Below are 15744 nucleotides of genomic sequence, written 5' to 3' on the forward strand. Positions count from 1 at the left end.
TTCCTGTTATTCCTCGGCACAAAGGTATTTATTTATTGCTCTATGTTTGGCAAGGTTTACGACTTAAATTTTTATTTGGCGATAGCTTAGATTTTCCCGAAAATGGTACGTCCGTACCGCATTGTACTTTCAATGCTTTAAATGTTTGGTTACAGTAAAAAAAAACAACTACGTAAGTGATTCTTTTGCAAAGAGTCTTTATAGCTTTATGTACATAAAGTTTATATAGCTCTACATAAAAATATCACTTTCTCAAAAAGAGTCAGTTTGCAGCGCACAAATGATAAAATTGGCCGAATAATATGTCCTATCATGTACAGCGTAATGACGATGGCACTGATCATCATGAGTTTCAGAATGATGCAGACACAATGCGACGATTATCTTCTCCGTAGACGACGTAAAATTTATTTAAAACTGCAGCAACAATGGAATAACGGGTAATTGAGCTTTTGGAAGTACTGGTTAACAGACGTGTGGAACTCGTTGCATTATATCATCTTCAAAGGAACCTAAAAAGAAAATATTTTGTAAATTTTTTCATATATCATAAAGGGTATCCGAGAAGTCTTTGACACGTTTCAAAAATTCGGTTTAAAAAAAATAAACGAAATAGAAAGTAAAATTAAATTACATTTATTAACTCATACAGTAAAGTTTTTTTGATGCAAAAATGGCCGCAAAATTGCAATGCCAAATTGAGTGTGGGAATTTTTAAATCGAGAATTCCCAAACAGGTGGATCGGACGAGATGGTCCCATCCAGTGGCCTCCGCTTTCTTCCTTTGGGGATTCGTCAAAGACACTGTGTATTCCACCAAAGTGCACAACATTTCAGATCTTAAACATCGCCTTACAGCTGCAATCTAACAAGTTTCAGAATCAACTCTACAACGAACATGGTAAGAAATTGATTATAGAATGGATATTCTTCGTGCGACGAAAGGGACCCATGTCGAGGTGTATTGATACGTTTAAAAAAAAACTTTACTATATGAGGTAATAAATGTAATTTAATTTTACTTTCTATCTCGTTTATTTATTTATTTTTTTAACCGAATTTTTGAAGTGTGTCAAAGACTTCTCGGACAACCTGTATTTGATAATTGCTACTGTGTAAGTCAGAAATATGGTAAATTTCGACAAGCGATAGTAAATACCAGCATTCGCATACGGAAAACATTACCGAAAGGCCGATTATTTCCTATGAATCACCGGTAAAAGTCAACATTCTCTAATGTCCTGTTTAGTATACGTTTATTAAACGATGCTAATGCAAATTGGTTCTAAAGACGTTTTAAGAATGCATTTACTACAAAATATAACAGTTATAAACTCTAACTGTGTTTAAATGCATCTTATTAGTACTAGCACTGGACCAGACGAATTTGGTTTTACTGAAAAGCGCCATTTGTGGTTACTTTGGACCGCGTAAGATCAGCGAGTAAAGTCTCAAAAGTAGATTATTTTCTTCCGAGATATTGACATGAAAACATCAAAGATATTTTTTTAATAAAGTTTACTATTACTTGGTCAGCTTTTAGCCCTTTTGCTTTTTCACTTTAATTTTTATTAACCTATTTCATTTATTCAGTTTTTTTTTTCAATTTTAACTAACAACCGTGTAAAGAAATACATTTAAATGTAATAAATGAAAGAAAACAACCCTTGAAATATTTTGTTTTACATGAAGAAAAACCTGGAATGATACAATCGTTTTTTTCTAGTGTCAATATTATTTTTTCAAGATCAATCTACAAATTTTTCTGCGTTAATTAAAGAAGGCAGCACATTAACATGTGCTTTACTTCTTCTACCTCAGTAAATTACATTGCAATATATATATATATATATATATATATATATATATATATATATACATATATATATATATATATATTTTGCACAAGCCTATCTTCATATAAATAATAGTCGATGATTGACTAACCCGCGCGTTTCAACACTGAAACCCGCGCTTTCCAATCCTTTGTTCCAATTTTAAGAACATTTTATCGAGCAAATTTTCGTAACATAGACGAGTATTATCATAGCATGGTAGAGTAAGTTATCGTGACGTGTACGAACAAATTACCATAACGTGGGAGAGCAAATGAACATAGCAAATTGGCGAGAAATTCACCATGCATTATTTGTAAATATGCAGACGAACCTAGTTACCTTTTAATTCTTTGTTACGGGCAAATCCGTGCGGGTTCCGCTAGTTTTAAATAATTATACTTTAGTTCTTTGATTTTTATCATTTATAAAGAAATATTTTCTCGATTAAATTGTGTGTTTTTATCTTATTTATTAAATCATCATATATTTTATGCGGACCACATTAACTTCTTTTTAGTAAAAAGTGTTTTTTTTTTAATCATTTGGCCTTGATCGAAGATAACCTTTTGCTAAGACAATTTTATTTAACTGTACACATTTATGAGATAAAGTCTATTTATGTGCGTTTACCTAGTTACAGTCTCTATATATACCTTTAGTATATATAGAGACTGTAATTAAGCTATACCTCTCTCTGAATGAAATTTAGTTAATCGCGCATATTTAGAGCAAAGTGAAAGGCCCGTATTAATTTCGAAACTTATTTCTGTGCTACTACAGTTATAAATTAACCGATAACATCAATTATTCTTAATTACTAATATATAAAGCAATTTTTAAAAAATAATTTGGCCATTAAAGATAATCTTTTGTCAACAAAATTTCATTTAAGTTATACATTTATGAGATGGTGTCTGTATTTACGTATGTTAAAACCTTTAATGTATAGAGAGACTGTAGGGAATATATAGAGACTGTAACTATGCTATAACTCTCTGAATGAAATTCAGTTAAACACGCATATTTAGAGCACACTCACTTGACGAAGTGGATATCATTAAATGAAAGGTCCCGCGTTAATTTCAAAATTTATCTCTGCGCTACTACATTTAGCAATTAACCGATGAGGGCAATTATTCTTGATCTCTCTCTCTTCAGTCATTATGTCGGCAGTTAGGATGATGGGCACAGCGTCAAATCTGCTGTCCTGGGAGAGACCATCAAATTAATTTCAGGTCGAGAGCGTCATTGCGCACCTCTGATAACAATCCACGAGTTGTGATGCCTGTCGCATTCGGTCTCCGATAATTCATCCATGTCTGGGTCGGGGAGAGGAGAACAGGTCATGTGGGTTCCATTTTCCGTCTCGCCAACCCCGTCGTTGTAGCTGCGGGAAACAAAAACAAACATATTTATATCCACTCTGAATTTGACATTGATTAAGTACTATAATATTCATTCATTTCAAGTAAGTTAATTGAAGACCTCTGTGCAAGTAGGGAACTCTGCATTCAGTTTACTTCAAAACGAAGCAATTAATTTATGCGTAGGTATTGTTTTATTGAAATTTCAATGCAATGAATTTTATAGATGCAAGTTCCAACTCACAGTAAAATCTCATTTTTCCGGACCCTAGTAAGCCGAACTTCGCTTAATACAGACAACCATTTCGATGCAAATTCTATATAAATAAAATGCGGGCCGTATTTTGTGTTTGTATGATATATTTTTCAAATTGTCTCTTATGCAGTTTTATATTTCGTTCTCTTGATGTCAAAATGCACTTTAAATTGTTTACAAGTAGTTTGTTTATGTACCTTGGTTTAAATTACAGGGTTTTTTAACAAACACGTATTTCCATTTCGAACAACCTGGATCCTATAATAGTTCGAGTTAATGAGATTCCACTGTTATCTTTGCTAATAATAAAGCTGAAAGTTTGTCTGGATCTCTCTCTGTCTGGATATCTATCTGTCTGGATGTCTGGTTCTGCCTCTGTCAGTATCTCTGCGACGCGAATAGCGCCTAGACCATTCGGCCGATTTTCATGACATTTGGCATAGAATTAGTCTGTAGAATGGGGGTGTGCACCTTGAAGCGATTTTTCGAAAATTTTATTTTGTTCTCTCTCTATCTCAATTTTAAGAACATTTCACCGAGCAAAACTATCATAACGTGGTCGAGTAAATTTATCATCCATTGTTTGTAAATATACAGGCGAACCAAATGACGTTTTTATTTTCGACTACGGGCCATGCGCGTACCACTAGTATTGAATATACAGGCTGAATCTTTAAAATTGAATTTTTAAAACATGTATTGTGGTTCCTAAAGTTTTTGAAATAGAGCTTTTCACTTCTTGCACTGAGGTATTCAGTTAGCAAAGCGCCAATAACTTGATAAATGTATGCCTCAGTTGAAAAATCGATTAACTCCACTTTTAAAAAATCCTCATTTCTGCTTTAATAGTTCTTAATTAGTGCTTAGAACGTGAATTTATTTTAAACTTTTGGTTCACTACATTTCTGATCCTGCAATAGCAGAAAATGTAACACAAGGGCCCATTCACCCCTATGGATAACGCTATTTTCTTCATCACTTTTCTCGACTTTTTGTTTTTTGGAGTTAATCGATTTGCCAAGTGAAGCATCCAAATATAGCTATCTATTAAATAATTCTAATTTCAAATGCAATTTAAGATAGATAGCAAGAAGATTGAACGATGACAACACATAAAAACCTGTAGAAATTAAAACCAAAAAGATAACTTTAGTGCCACAGGTTTTAAAACATTCTAACTACGCTGAAACGCTAACAATTATTAATAACAACTGCATACACTTATTTTGGGATTACGAAAAACTTTTTTTCTGGGCAAACATAATGAACTCATGGATGGGAAGTAATAAAACTAAAGCACTTCAAAAGACATGCCTGCAATTCGTATTGCAACTTAAACATTTTCGATAATAATATTGCTACACGTTCGATGACAACTTCAAACTTTCTTTAAATGATGACACAGTTCTTGAGGAAACACGAGAGATTTATTTACAGCTGTGTACAGGAAATGTAATTACAAGTGGTAAATCAATCATCAGCAATTAAGCAAATAACAATTAAACACCGTAAACGCAACGGTCACACACGTATTTACTTCAAAATACGCAAAAACACAGCGAAAGGCAAATACACACAGAGCCAAAAAATACATGCTCTCAGCGCAACAGCTCAAACCAGTCTGACTTTTTATCACGCGCGGATGCTATTTATAAATCCTAGAGATGTTTCGACAAAATTCGAAATGTTTCTCGTAGTTTCTTTTTATTCCATTCACAAATCTTAGCGTGCAGAAATGGAGGGACCATATGCTTCATTCGAATGTAAGGGGGTTGTATATTCATTACACGAAACTATTTAGAGGTTAAGTTACTACAATAATTTTTAGATGAAGAATAATGCAATAAACGCCAAATTTAGCCAGATTACAACAAATTAATCAGAAAAATAATTACTATATTCAGAATTTGTAACAATATAATGTTTTAAAATTAGTTAGGTAATAATGCTCGCAGACTTCAGTTTAATGCACTTAATGTAAGAAAGTGACATTTTCAAAGTCATTCATGAGCAAATGAGAGCAAGAGGCAGGTATGAACATGTTGTGTTTTACTAGGATCACGTCAAAAAAAAAAAACCTTGAAAATTCTTAAGTAACGGCAAATACCACTCCTACTTCTTAACCAAATTTTTAGAGGAATTGAGCCAGTTTATGTTCCTTTGGTGACAATTACTTTGTTTTAGCAGATGCTGATGCAATGTTATCGCGACCTTCTTCATGAGAAAACGTATTTTAAACTAACTAATAAGCTAAACTTAAATGTTACAAACCATTATAAGTATATTCAACTAAATGAATGGCAATTTAAAAAAATAATAATTCTTTATTTTTTGAAATTAGTTCTAAGGTATATGACGGGAGACTTATGAACAACAGTTTGAAGCACATATGAACAGTTAACATATCCACTCCGTAACATAAGTATTAGGAGTAGAGTTATTATTAGTGTTGAAAAGGGTGTAAAGATTTATAATTATTTTTTTGCAACGATCAGTGGGCAAATGCATTGTTAATCATTATTATTATCATTATTAATTAATTATTTATTTATTTTATTATTTTTTAATTTTTAAATTATTTTGTAATTAAAAAGTTGGCCAACAATTTAGTGTTACATAATATTTACAAGAAAAAAAAGACAAAATATTTTCCTTCAACGAAAAACTAAAATTCAAAATATTTTTTAATACATCATCATATAAGTAGGAAGCTTCAGTACACTATGTATCAGGAATAAGCTATACATATAAAACAATGTATTGTTTAGTCTTATAAGTTTTCTTCTTGTCGATCCAATAATTAGAACATGCTACGTAACTTAAAAGTTTGACATTGAGCAGGGTTATAGTTCGAAAAAAATATTTTCTAATTCACTGTACAGTTAAAACTGACATAGTATAGATTACAAATCCTTAATGTGTTTGGTATATATACACATGTTTCATTTTAAAGAGTTTTTCGTTGATATATGATGCTTGTCCTGCATTTTTCAATCTTGTTCATATGTGCCCCAGGCGTGTCCACATATGCCCCCCTATAGAAACACATGTGAAAAACTGAAGACATTTTTTTTTCAGAAATTCCATAAAGTAAAGAAATTATTTTTAGAAAACTCAGAAAAAAATTCAGGGCATACAACATAAAAGACTATTTAATCATAAGGAAAAAAAAAGAAAAAATTCACACGTGCCCCCTTTTCTCCTGCGGCTAAAATATTGAAGTTTAGCTGCAGATTGCTATTTATATTGTGGAAACTTTTAAATTTTTTTAAGTTCAAATGGGACCTCGGTTTTACACAACTAGTGGGACAAAATCGTGTAAAATGACTTTTTTTACAAAAAAATAAATAAATAAAAAAAAAATTATGGTTTTGAAACTGTGGTTGCATTAAGTGCATACTTTTGCAAAATTTTGTTCCTTTATGATAAAAACTGTGATTTCTGAAAGCTTACAAACCTTAAGGTCCCGGTTTCACCCCACTTTCCCCTACATAAAGCCATCTAACTTATTCTGAGGCATTTTTTTTTAATTTAAAAAAATATTATTAACATGCGTACCGAAAAGAGCTAACACAACGAAATTGTAAACTATGTATGACATTAGGTTTGGTTACCTTACCAAACGTCTTACAAAGCCGAACTATTTCGAACAGTTCTTGATACCATTGCACTTACACCAAAAATCTAGAAACATAAGAAATTACTAAGAGCCTTCATCTTGTTACTTATGACAAAGAATTTTTTAATTAGTGCCAAATAATTTAATAAGTTTGTGACTATCATTGAGTTAAGTTATTTATTGATTTTTTTCTGATTATTATTTATTGATTAATTTATTTATTGCATTGAGTTAAGTTATATGAATAATAATGTATGAATAATAATGTTTATAGCAGTATACAGTTAAATCGGTGAGACAGTGAAGTTTTTACTGCATTATTATTTGTTCAGTTAATACTAATTTTAAAATTTGTTCAAATTTTCTTTTCCATTAATTTACTTATAATATATAAAACAAATGATGTTTCTTTGACTTCCCAAATTAGTGAATCGAAATTATGTTAACTTCCTTCAAAGTAGCATTTATTGTTTCCCACTGAATAAAACTAAGGTACCCTGTAGCAGTCATAGTTTACCTACGGACGGGAGGTCGTAACATTCCTTACATGTTTTTAAACTGAGCATTTTATGATTGATGATAGATGTTAAACCTGCGGACTCGATTTGTTTAACCCCCACCTCTCCTCACTATCTCTCTGCCAGTGCATGATTAATATGTTTATACAATAACTTACGAGTTCGATTCCAATTGAAGTTTTTTTTTTTTCCACATAAAATAGCATTAAAAAGGGTTGACCTCTGTTGCGTTTAAGTTTTCATTGTTTTCACAAAAAAAAAAAAAAAAAAAAAATCGGTTGATGTTAAATACTAGAAGAAGAACCATTTACCTTTAATTGGAAAAATATATATCGTTTCCATTTAAATAAATTGCGTAACTTTAAGGCCACAACAGTAGGATATTGATGAGGCTGAAATATAGCTTCCAAAAAACATTAGCACGCATTGGCTAATGTAATTACAGCAGTTGAAAAAGTTGTTCCAAGGTTAATCGTTTACAAGTATTTTGCGTGAGGGCTCGTGACCGGAGGGTCATTGGTTTGATCCTAGCCGGTCGAAAAACCAACGTATTCATTAAGGGTGATTGAGGTACGTGTATTTAACGTAAACACGTTAACGCTCGTAGTCACTAAGTCCTGCAAGTTAAACGATACCTCTGGGGAGCCAAGTCTGGAGTTATTCGTCGTCTGGTTTGATTCTAAATTATCGAACGGTCCATAGATGGTGTTGTCTGAGCCAAATCGGACTTTCACCAAAATTGATGCTTGAGAAAACGGAAGCCATGCCTATACGTTTTAATTTGAGTTGCCTCGCTACTCAGGCTCGGGTTACAGAGTGACATAACTAACAACAAACAACGACAGCAAATATTTTGCGTAAAATGGTATTTTGAGTAATAACAATTCAAACATAATGGGATGGTTTCCTTCAGTCAAAAGTACTACTTTTAGTCATTGAAATGGATATAATGAGCAAAAGAAAAATAACATGGACCCAGAAAATACTTTTATTTACCCAACAGTTTTATTTTTAATTAATTTTTTAAAATGTCCGATTTTTCAAACAAGGCATGGTCTTAATGACGTTACAAATAATGCACTTTGCCGCATATTTCTACTACGTTTCCACGTTATGATAATCAAGCAGCGAATTAAAATTACGCTGTACGCTTGCTATCAACCACATCGTTGCCAATACACGGGAGTAAAGATGCGAATTAAATATTTTGCACTGTGAATGGCAACTCTGAATGGCATTTTATCATTTGTGATGTCATCGGCAGAAGCTGTAAATAATGAAAGCGCTCTAATTTAAGTATTTTCTTTAAACATTAAACGTAAACAAGTTTTTCAAAAAATGGTCAGACCCCTATGTTTTTAAGCATGCTCTTTCAGAAAAAAATACTTTTAAAATTTTGGAAACGACCCCATTTGCATTTTCTGCGCTCAGTTAATTAAAAAAAAAAACAGCTTTAAATAAATTAAGCTATAGTTAGTTAATAGAATGTGTATGTTTAAATTTACTAAAAGGGTGATGTGTGATATTTCAAATCCACCTAACTAAAAAAGTTTAAAACCTGAAGCTCGTATTTCATTACTAGTTGAAGTTAAACTCAGAATTCAATTTAAAAGAAAAATATTTTCCCTTGAATGTCACTGAAACAAAAGAAAATACATAAGACATAACATTTTTCTGTGGAGCAATTGGTGGAAATAAAAGTCTTTCTGAATTTTATTCACGACTGGAGACCCTAAAAGAATTGTTTTTACTCCAACAATACGTCGAAACTTGTCGAAGTCTCAATTAACTACTGGCTGATGTTACGCGTCACTTATTTCACAGTTAATCCCTTGTTTTTCCATTTTATATGCTCTACAAATTTTTTGATTTTTTTTCCCCTTTTTTCAATTCTTTGCCAGAAACGCACTTTTAGGAATTACAGCAAGTAATAACTGATTCTTCTTGACGGAACTTTCTACTTCAAAAACAGAAAGCCAAGTAGAAAACACTCGGTAATTTTACTTCTTTTGCTGCAAAATTTTGGGGATTCATTTTCTTTTAAGTCAAAAACGTAATTGAGTTCTAAAAATTTCAGTAGAAACTTATGTAGAAGCTATCCGAAATGTATGCTGTATTGCTGAAATCTACATTGCTGTTATGAGAACATATGTGACAAGTGATATGTGCTGACAAGTGATTTTAGGTAAACAAAGGTGAGCAAACAGTGAAAAGGAAGACATACCAGTATTATCAGTCATTAGAGAAAATCAAGCAGATAGCAAAAACGGCGGTGGTGCAATGGTTCTAAAGTACAAAATCATCTATTAGAGCATCCAAGTAAAAGTTTTAGTTGCCCATAAGAGAGCGAAGTATTATTCCAATTTTTCTTTTAAAAATTTCGGGCTTTTTTTTTTTTTTTTTTTTTGAAACTGTTGAAAGTTTAACTTTGTTTACAGTATTGAAGAGTCATCTCTTCAGAGAAAGATATGCTACGAAATTTTAACTACATTACATACTGCCTGTTTTGGCAATCCTACTTAACTACCCAAAATAATGACCGAAAGATGATGTTGTCAACAAAACTATCTGACTAAAAAGTACTGGTGTTTGATAAATATGTCCTTGCTGTTTCCCTCTCTTCTTTCGACTTTAAGAAAACGCTATTGAAAACTGCTGATTGACTCCAATTTTCATATCAAATAATATTGCTTTTTTCATGCATTTTTCATTATTTAAAGTCATTAAAATAAACCATAACAGCGTTTATGGGCTAGAACTAAAATATAACTATAGGTTTGTTGGTCCCATAAAGTTAATTTCTTTAATTCCTACTCCATACCAAGTGATATAAAATGAAAACTTTTGGCTATCACAAAAGTTTTGAATTAATACTATAGTCATGGGAAGGATTTCGTATTTTCTAATAGTTGCGCTCTTTTTAGCCGTTGATTAAGCACATTGATTCATGACATCACTACATATTAGCATGGAAGTAGTTATTAATTAAGGTTTGTGTTGAAAGGTTGTGTAAAGAAGAGATCCAGACAGCTGAACATAAACAAATACGTTTAATACGAAACATGGGGACACACATACAACAAGACATAGAGAAATGTAGTGAAGACCCGATAAACAAGACTGTGGCTCTTTAAATAGATTAGAGGGCAGATTTTCGGCATCCAATGATGTTTCTCAAATAGCAATAAGCTTTCTCCAAAGTCTGATGGTGGATTAAAGAAGAGATTTTGCGAACTCCATGTAAAGCTGCAAATGTCTCTTCCAATAAGATATAAGCACAGTTCTTTCTTTTAAACCAATGGAGAAATCGATTACGTTCAACACCAGCCCTTAATCGTTTATTACTAAACAACACAATGACATAAGTTCATGCAATTTAAATTTAGGAAGAGTCTTAGTAAACATATCAGCAATTTGCTTATCAGTAGAAACATATTCAATATATATATTTTCAACATTTAAAATATTTCTAATAAACTTTAACTTAACATCAATATGTTTCAATCTACCAGAACTATTTTCATTAGTTATACATTTGATTGCAGACTGATTATCTTCATATATGACAATGTTATTCACACTAAGAAATTCACATGCAATATTTTTATAATACACTAGATCTAATAAAGACTTACCAACTGCAAGTACCTCAGCTTCAGTAGAAGAAACAGCTATTGAATTTTGTTTCTTCACGCTCCATAAAATTGGACACTTTTTATAAAAAATAACCCAACCTGAAACTGATTTGCGATCTGATGCCCAATCTGAATCAACATACATAGATAAATCAACATTAGAGTCACAACACTTACTATACACAATTTTATAATCCGATGTACCTTTTAAATAGCGTAAAATTCTTTTAAGTCCGTTCCAAGCCGATTCTGTTGGATTCTCCTGCAATTGACTGAGACAGTTCACAGCGAACAGTATATCGGGTCGTGTTGTCATCGCGAGATACAATAAAGATCCAACTAGTTCACGGTAAGGTCCTTTGAAGATAGTTCCTTCCTCAAAGTCAGCTGGAGTTGACTTTGCTTCTAAAGGTGTTGCACTCGGCTTGCACTCACTCATGTTAAATCTCTTCAATAGTTTAATATACTCCTTTTGATCTAGCACTAATTTAGTAGAAGTAAATTCCATACAAATTCCTAAAAACTCAGAACCTGGTTCGAGTTTGGACATCTGAAATTCATTTTGAAGAAGTTTAATCACAATCATTATTTTTGAAACATCTGATCCAGCGATAAGAATATCATAACATATAAACAAATTATTATTTTTCTTCCATTCACAATTCTGATGAAAATACACGGTTCCGAGTTTAACTGCTTAAAATTAATTTTTAACATAAATAGCGAAAATCTGAAGAACCATTGTCTAGGAGCTTGTTTTAATGCGTATAAACTTTTATTTAATTTGCATACTCTGCCAGATGAATCTTTGAATCCTTGCGGTTGTTTCATAAAAACAATTTCTTGCAACTCACCATTCAAAAAAGCTGTTTTCACATCCATCACATAAGCCTTTAAATCCTCTTGAAGAATCGAAACAAGAACTAATCGTAAACAAGGCATCCCAATGACTGGCGAATAAGTTTCTACGTATTCCTTCTGCTGGTCTCCCCTTGCGCAAAGTCTGGCTTTGAGAATTCCGTTTCTTTTCTTCCTAAACACCCACTTACACTTTATGGGGGTCGCGTTATCAGGGAGCTGTACCAGTTCCCAAGTTTTGTTTATCTGGATGGAGCGCAATTCTTCCCCCGTCGCGACTTTCCACTGGGCTTGTTGTTCTTCCGGTAGTTTTGAGATGTCATAAAAGGTCAACGTCTCTTCAGACTTGTACATTGCTTCATATCGTTCTGGTTCTTTACTTTTTCTTTCTGATCGTCGGGGTGCAGCTGCGGGCGTTTTGGTTTCGTTTTCTCCTAACACTTTATTTACATTTCTGTCGTGTTTTTCCTCGTCTTTTTCTTCTCTTTTCGGGAGCTCGTCTGGTGAATTACTTCTATATTGCACATATACTTTATTTTCATTGAAGCGAACATTACGTGACACAATAACTCTGTGCGTATCAGGATGCATTAATCGATATCCCATGCTAGAATATCCAATGAAGATCATTCGTTTAGATTTCGGATCTAATTTTTGTCTGCGAGTATCAGGAATTTTGGCATAAGCAACACAACCAAATAATTTTATTTGATTTAAATCCGGTTTCTGGGAATATTTTAGTTCAAAGGGTGACATATAATTTATGCTTGAACTAGGGATTCTGTTATGAATATATGTAACTTGAATGGCATATCCCCAACAGTTCTTAGGTAAATTTGCATCATATAAAAGTGCACGGGCTTTATCAAAAAGTGATCCGTTCATCCGCTCTGAAATTCCGTTCAATTCGTGAGTATAAGGGGGGCAAGGATCTATCGTAACTCCAAGTTTATTTGCTATCACTTTAAGTTCACCTGAAACATATTCCTGGGCATTATCACAACGAATTTTTCGAACGCTTTCATTCAATTTGAGAAACTTTTTGATTTCCACGGGAACATCACTTTTCTTTTTAAGAAGACGAACTTCACAAAAACGAGAATAATCATCAACTAATGTTAACATATACCTTTCACCCGCTTGAGTTGGTGGGTTGACCGGACCGCATAAGTCAGAATGGATTGTCATCATGGGAGCTTTTTCTCTTCTTCGGATTCCTATTCCTATAGGGTTCGCGGACTGCTTCGCTAACACACAGTTTTCACATAATTTTTCGCTTATTGGCAATCGTAGTTTGCTCAGAACATGGTTTCCGGAGTGTCCTAACCTGCGATGGCACAGTTCACCTCCATCTTTTTCTGCAACAAAGGAGTTTGAAATGAAGGGAACAAAATCACTTGCATATTGACCTTTTGAATTCAGCTTGCACAAAACGAAGTTTGTACTTCCCTTTTCAATAACTGCTTCGTCATTTTTGAAGCTCACGGTGTGACCAGCTTTTTGTATCTGTTTCACTGAAATAAGGTTTCCATTTAGTTCCGGAACATATAACACATCTTTCAGTAGGATCTACTGCACACCGTCACCTAATACACCGAGAATAGTTCCTATTCCTTTTACTTCCAGTTTACTGGTTTTTGCAGCGCATGACACAGTTCCTGAGGATGGTTTTAACTCCTCAAACCATTCCCGATGTGCACACATATGAGCTGTAGATCCGCTGTCTACTATAAATGACCGATGTTCTACTTCGCCAACAACGAAAGTCACTGCAACTGCTCCATCTTTTGATGAAGTATTCTTTCCTGTCTGGACTGTGCAATTCCTCTTAAAATATCCTTTTCTTCCGCACTGGTAGCAAATTATGTTACTTCTACAAAATTTCGTTATGTGCCCTGTTTTGCGACACTTGTTACAACACACTACCCGATGATTTGTAGAAAAGGCTGCACCATTTGATGACTCTGTTTTCCAAGATTTGGGCTCCGAGACTCGACGATCTCTCATCAGCGCTTCAGCATCCAAAAGACGACCGCGAACAAATTCTCCGAAGTTCTCCGAAGGCTGATTTTCTATTGCGGATTTCGATGCGTCATACCCGCTGGAAGAGACATCAAAAGATAGACAATACTGTCCATGTCACTCACGTTCACGCCACACGATTTTAGTTGGGTAACGAGCTTGTTCACTTCATCAATATGCTCCTGCATGGATGAGTCCTTTTTCATTTTCAAAGTTGAAAGTTTCTAGCCAATATCTGACTGACCGCTCCTTCTCGAACATAGATCGATTTCAATTTTGCAATTACTTCAGCACAAGTCTTTTCTTCCGAAAGCGAAACTAAAACTTTATCACTAAGAAATGATAACATCATGGCATAGGCCTTCTTACTCGCTAAAAGTTCATTAGCTTTCGAAGAATCTGCTTCACGTTCCAAATACACCTCTAAATTCTTTGCTGCGAAAACCGCTTTCATTCTCCTGCACCACAGAGAGAAATTCCTTCCGTCAAAAGGCTCAACGGAATATTTTATCTCGTCCCCCATGTTACTCCGCTACTGCAGTGATTTAGTAGCTGGGTGAAACTTAGAACTAACCACGCTCTGCTGTTGAAAGGTTGTGTAAAGCAGAGATTCAGACAGCTGAACATAAACAAATACGTTTAATACGAAACATTGGGACACACATACAAGAAGACATAGAGAAATGTAGTGAAGACCCGATAAACAAGACTGTGGCTCTTTAAATAGATTAGAGGGCAGATTTTCGGCATCCAATGATGTTTCTCAAATAGCAATAAGCTTTCTCCAAAGTCCGATGGTGGATTAAAGAAGAGATTTTGCGAACTCCGTGGAAAGCTGCAAATGTCTCTTCCAATAAGATATAAGCACAGTTCTTTCTTTTAAACCAATGGAGAAAGCGATTACATTCAACAGTTTGAATCATTATTCATAAATAATATGAATTTGATGTTTCCATTTACTTTATTTCCAGTTTTTACATTGCGACAATTTTAGCTTCTTCTACTGTTAACGTGTACAACCATACCTTAAATTATAATACATAACTGCACTCTATCATAAAAAAATATGCAACACATAGTAAGCTTAACATAAATCGAGGAGAAGAAAGGTTGCAACGACAGAAATTGCATATGTACCTTGCGACGAAACTTCGAAAGCAATTCCACGGCAAAATAGCTAATTAACTAATATATAGTTGCATACAAAACCAGGACCCTTTCAATTCGTTCGATGTTACGTTTGTTTCGAGCTCATTTCTTCATTTCATTGTTCCACGTTTCTGAAAACGAGCATGTATTTTTTAATAGAAATGATCACAAACCCTTCTGACATTTTTAGCAATTTTCATTTTGTACACGTGTTAGGGCTTCGTTAAGCTATTGCTTTTACATCATCTGTTTGAAAAATAATTGTTGTTTACTTCTCTTATTTTGCTTGGCATTGACTTCTCTTGTTAAACGTAAATATAGCACGTTTCTATATTCACTACATATTTAACGATAAAAGAAATCTATGTGTTTAATAATAAAGAGCGGGGTGTCCTGAAATAGAATGATGGTTTTAAAGAGTTTGTAACAGGAAAATGTTTAAAGTCAAAAAAAAAACATGAAGAAAGTTCATGTAACAGCGCATT

General features: G+C 33.5%; 1 protein-coding gene across 1 annotated transcript in view; it reads right to left on the reverse strand.

The window, feature by feature from the left end:
- Positions 1–234: 234 nt before the first annotated feature.
- Positions 235–15744, reverse strand: part of LOC129222239 (cell adhesion molecule DSCAM-like) — a 304597-nt gene continuing 289087 nt past the window's right edge. The window contains exons 17-18 of the mRNA XM_054856719.1: positions 3095–3225; positions 235–512 (exon numbers count right to left, since the gene is read on the reverse strand). Of these exons, the coding sequence (XP_054712694.1) occupies positions 466–512; positions 3095–3225 (178 nt within the window). The 3' untranslated portion in view covers positions 235–465. The remainder of the gene's footprint in view (positions 513–3094; positions 3226–15744) is intronic.

Source organism: Uloborus diversus, chromosome 5, assembly GCF_026930045.1.
Source record: "Uloborus diversus isolate 005 chromosome 5, Udiv.v.3.1, whole genome shotgun sequence".
Lineage (NCBI taxonomy): Eukaryota > Metazoa > Arthropoda > Arachnida > Araneae > Uloboridae > Uloborus > Uloborus diversus.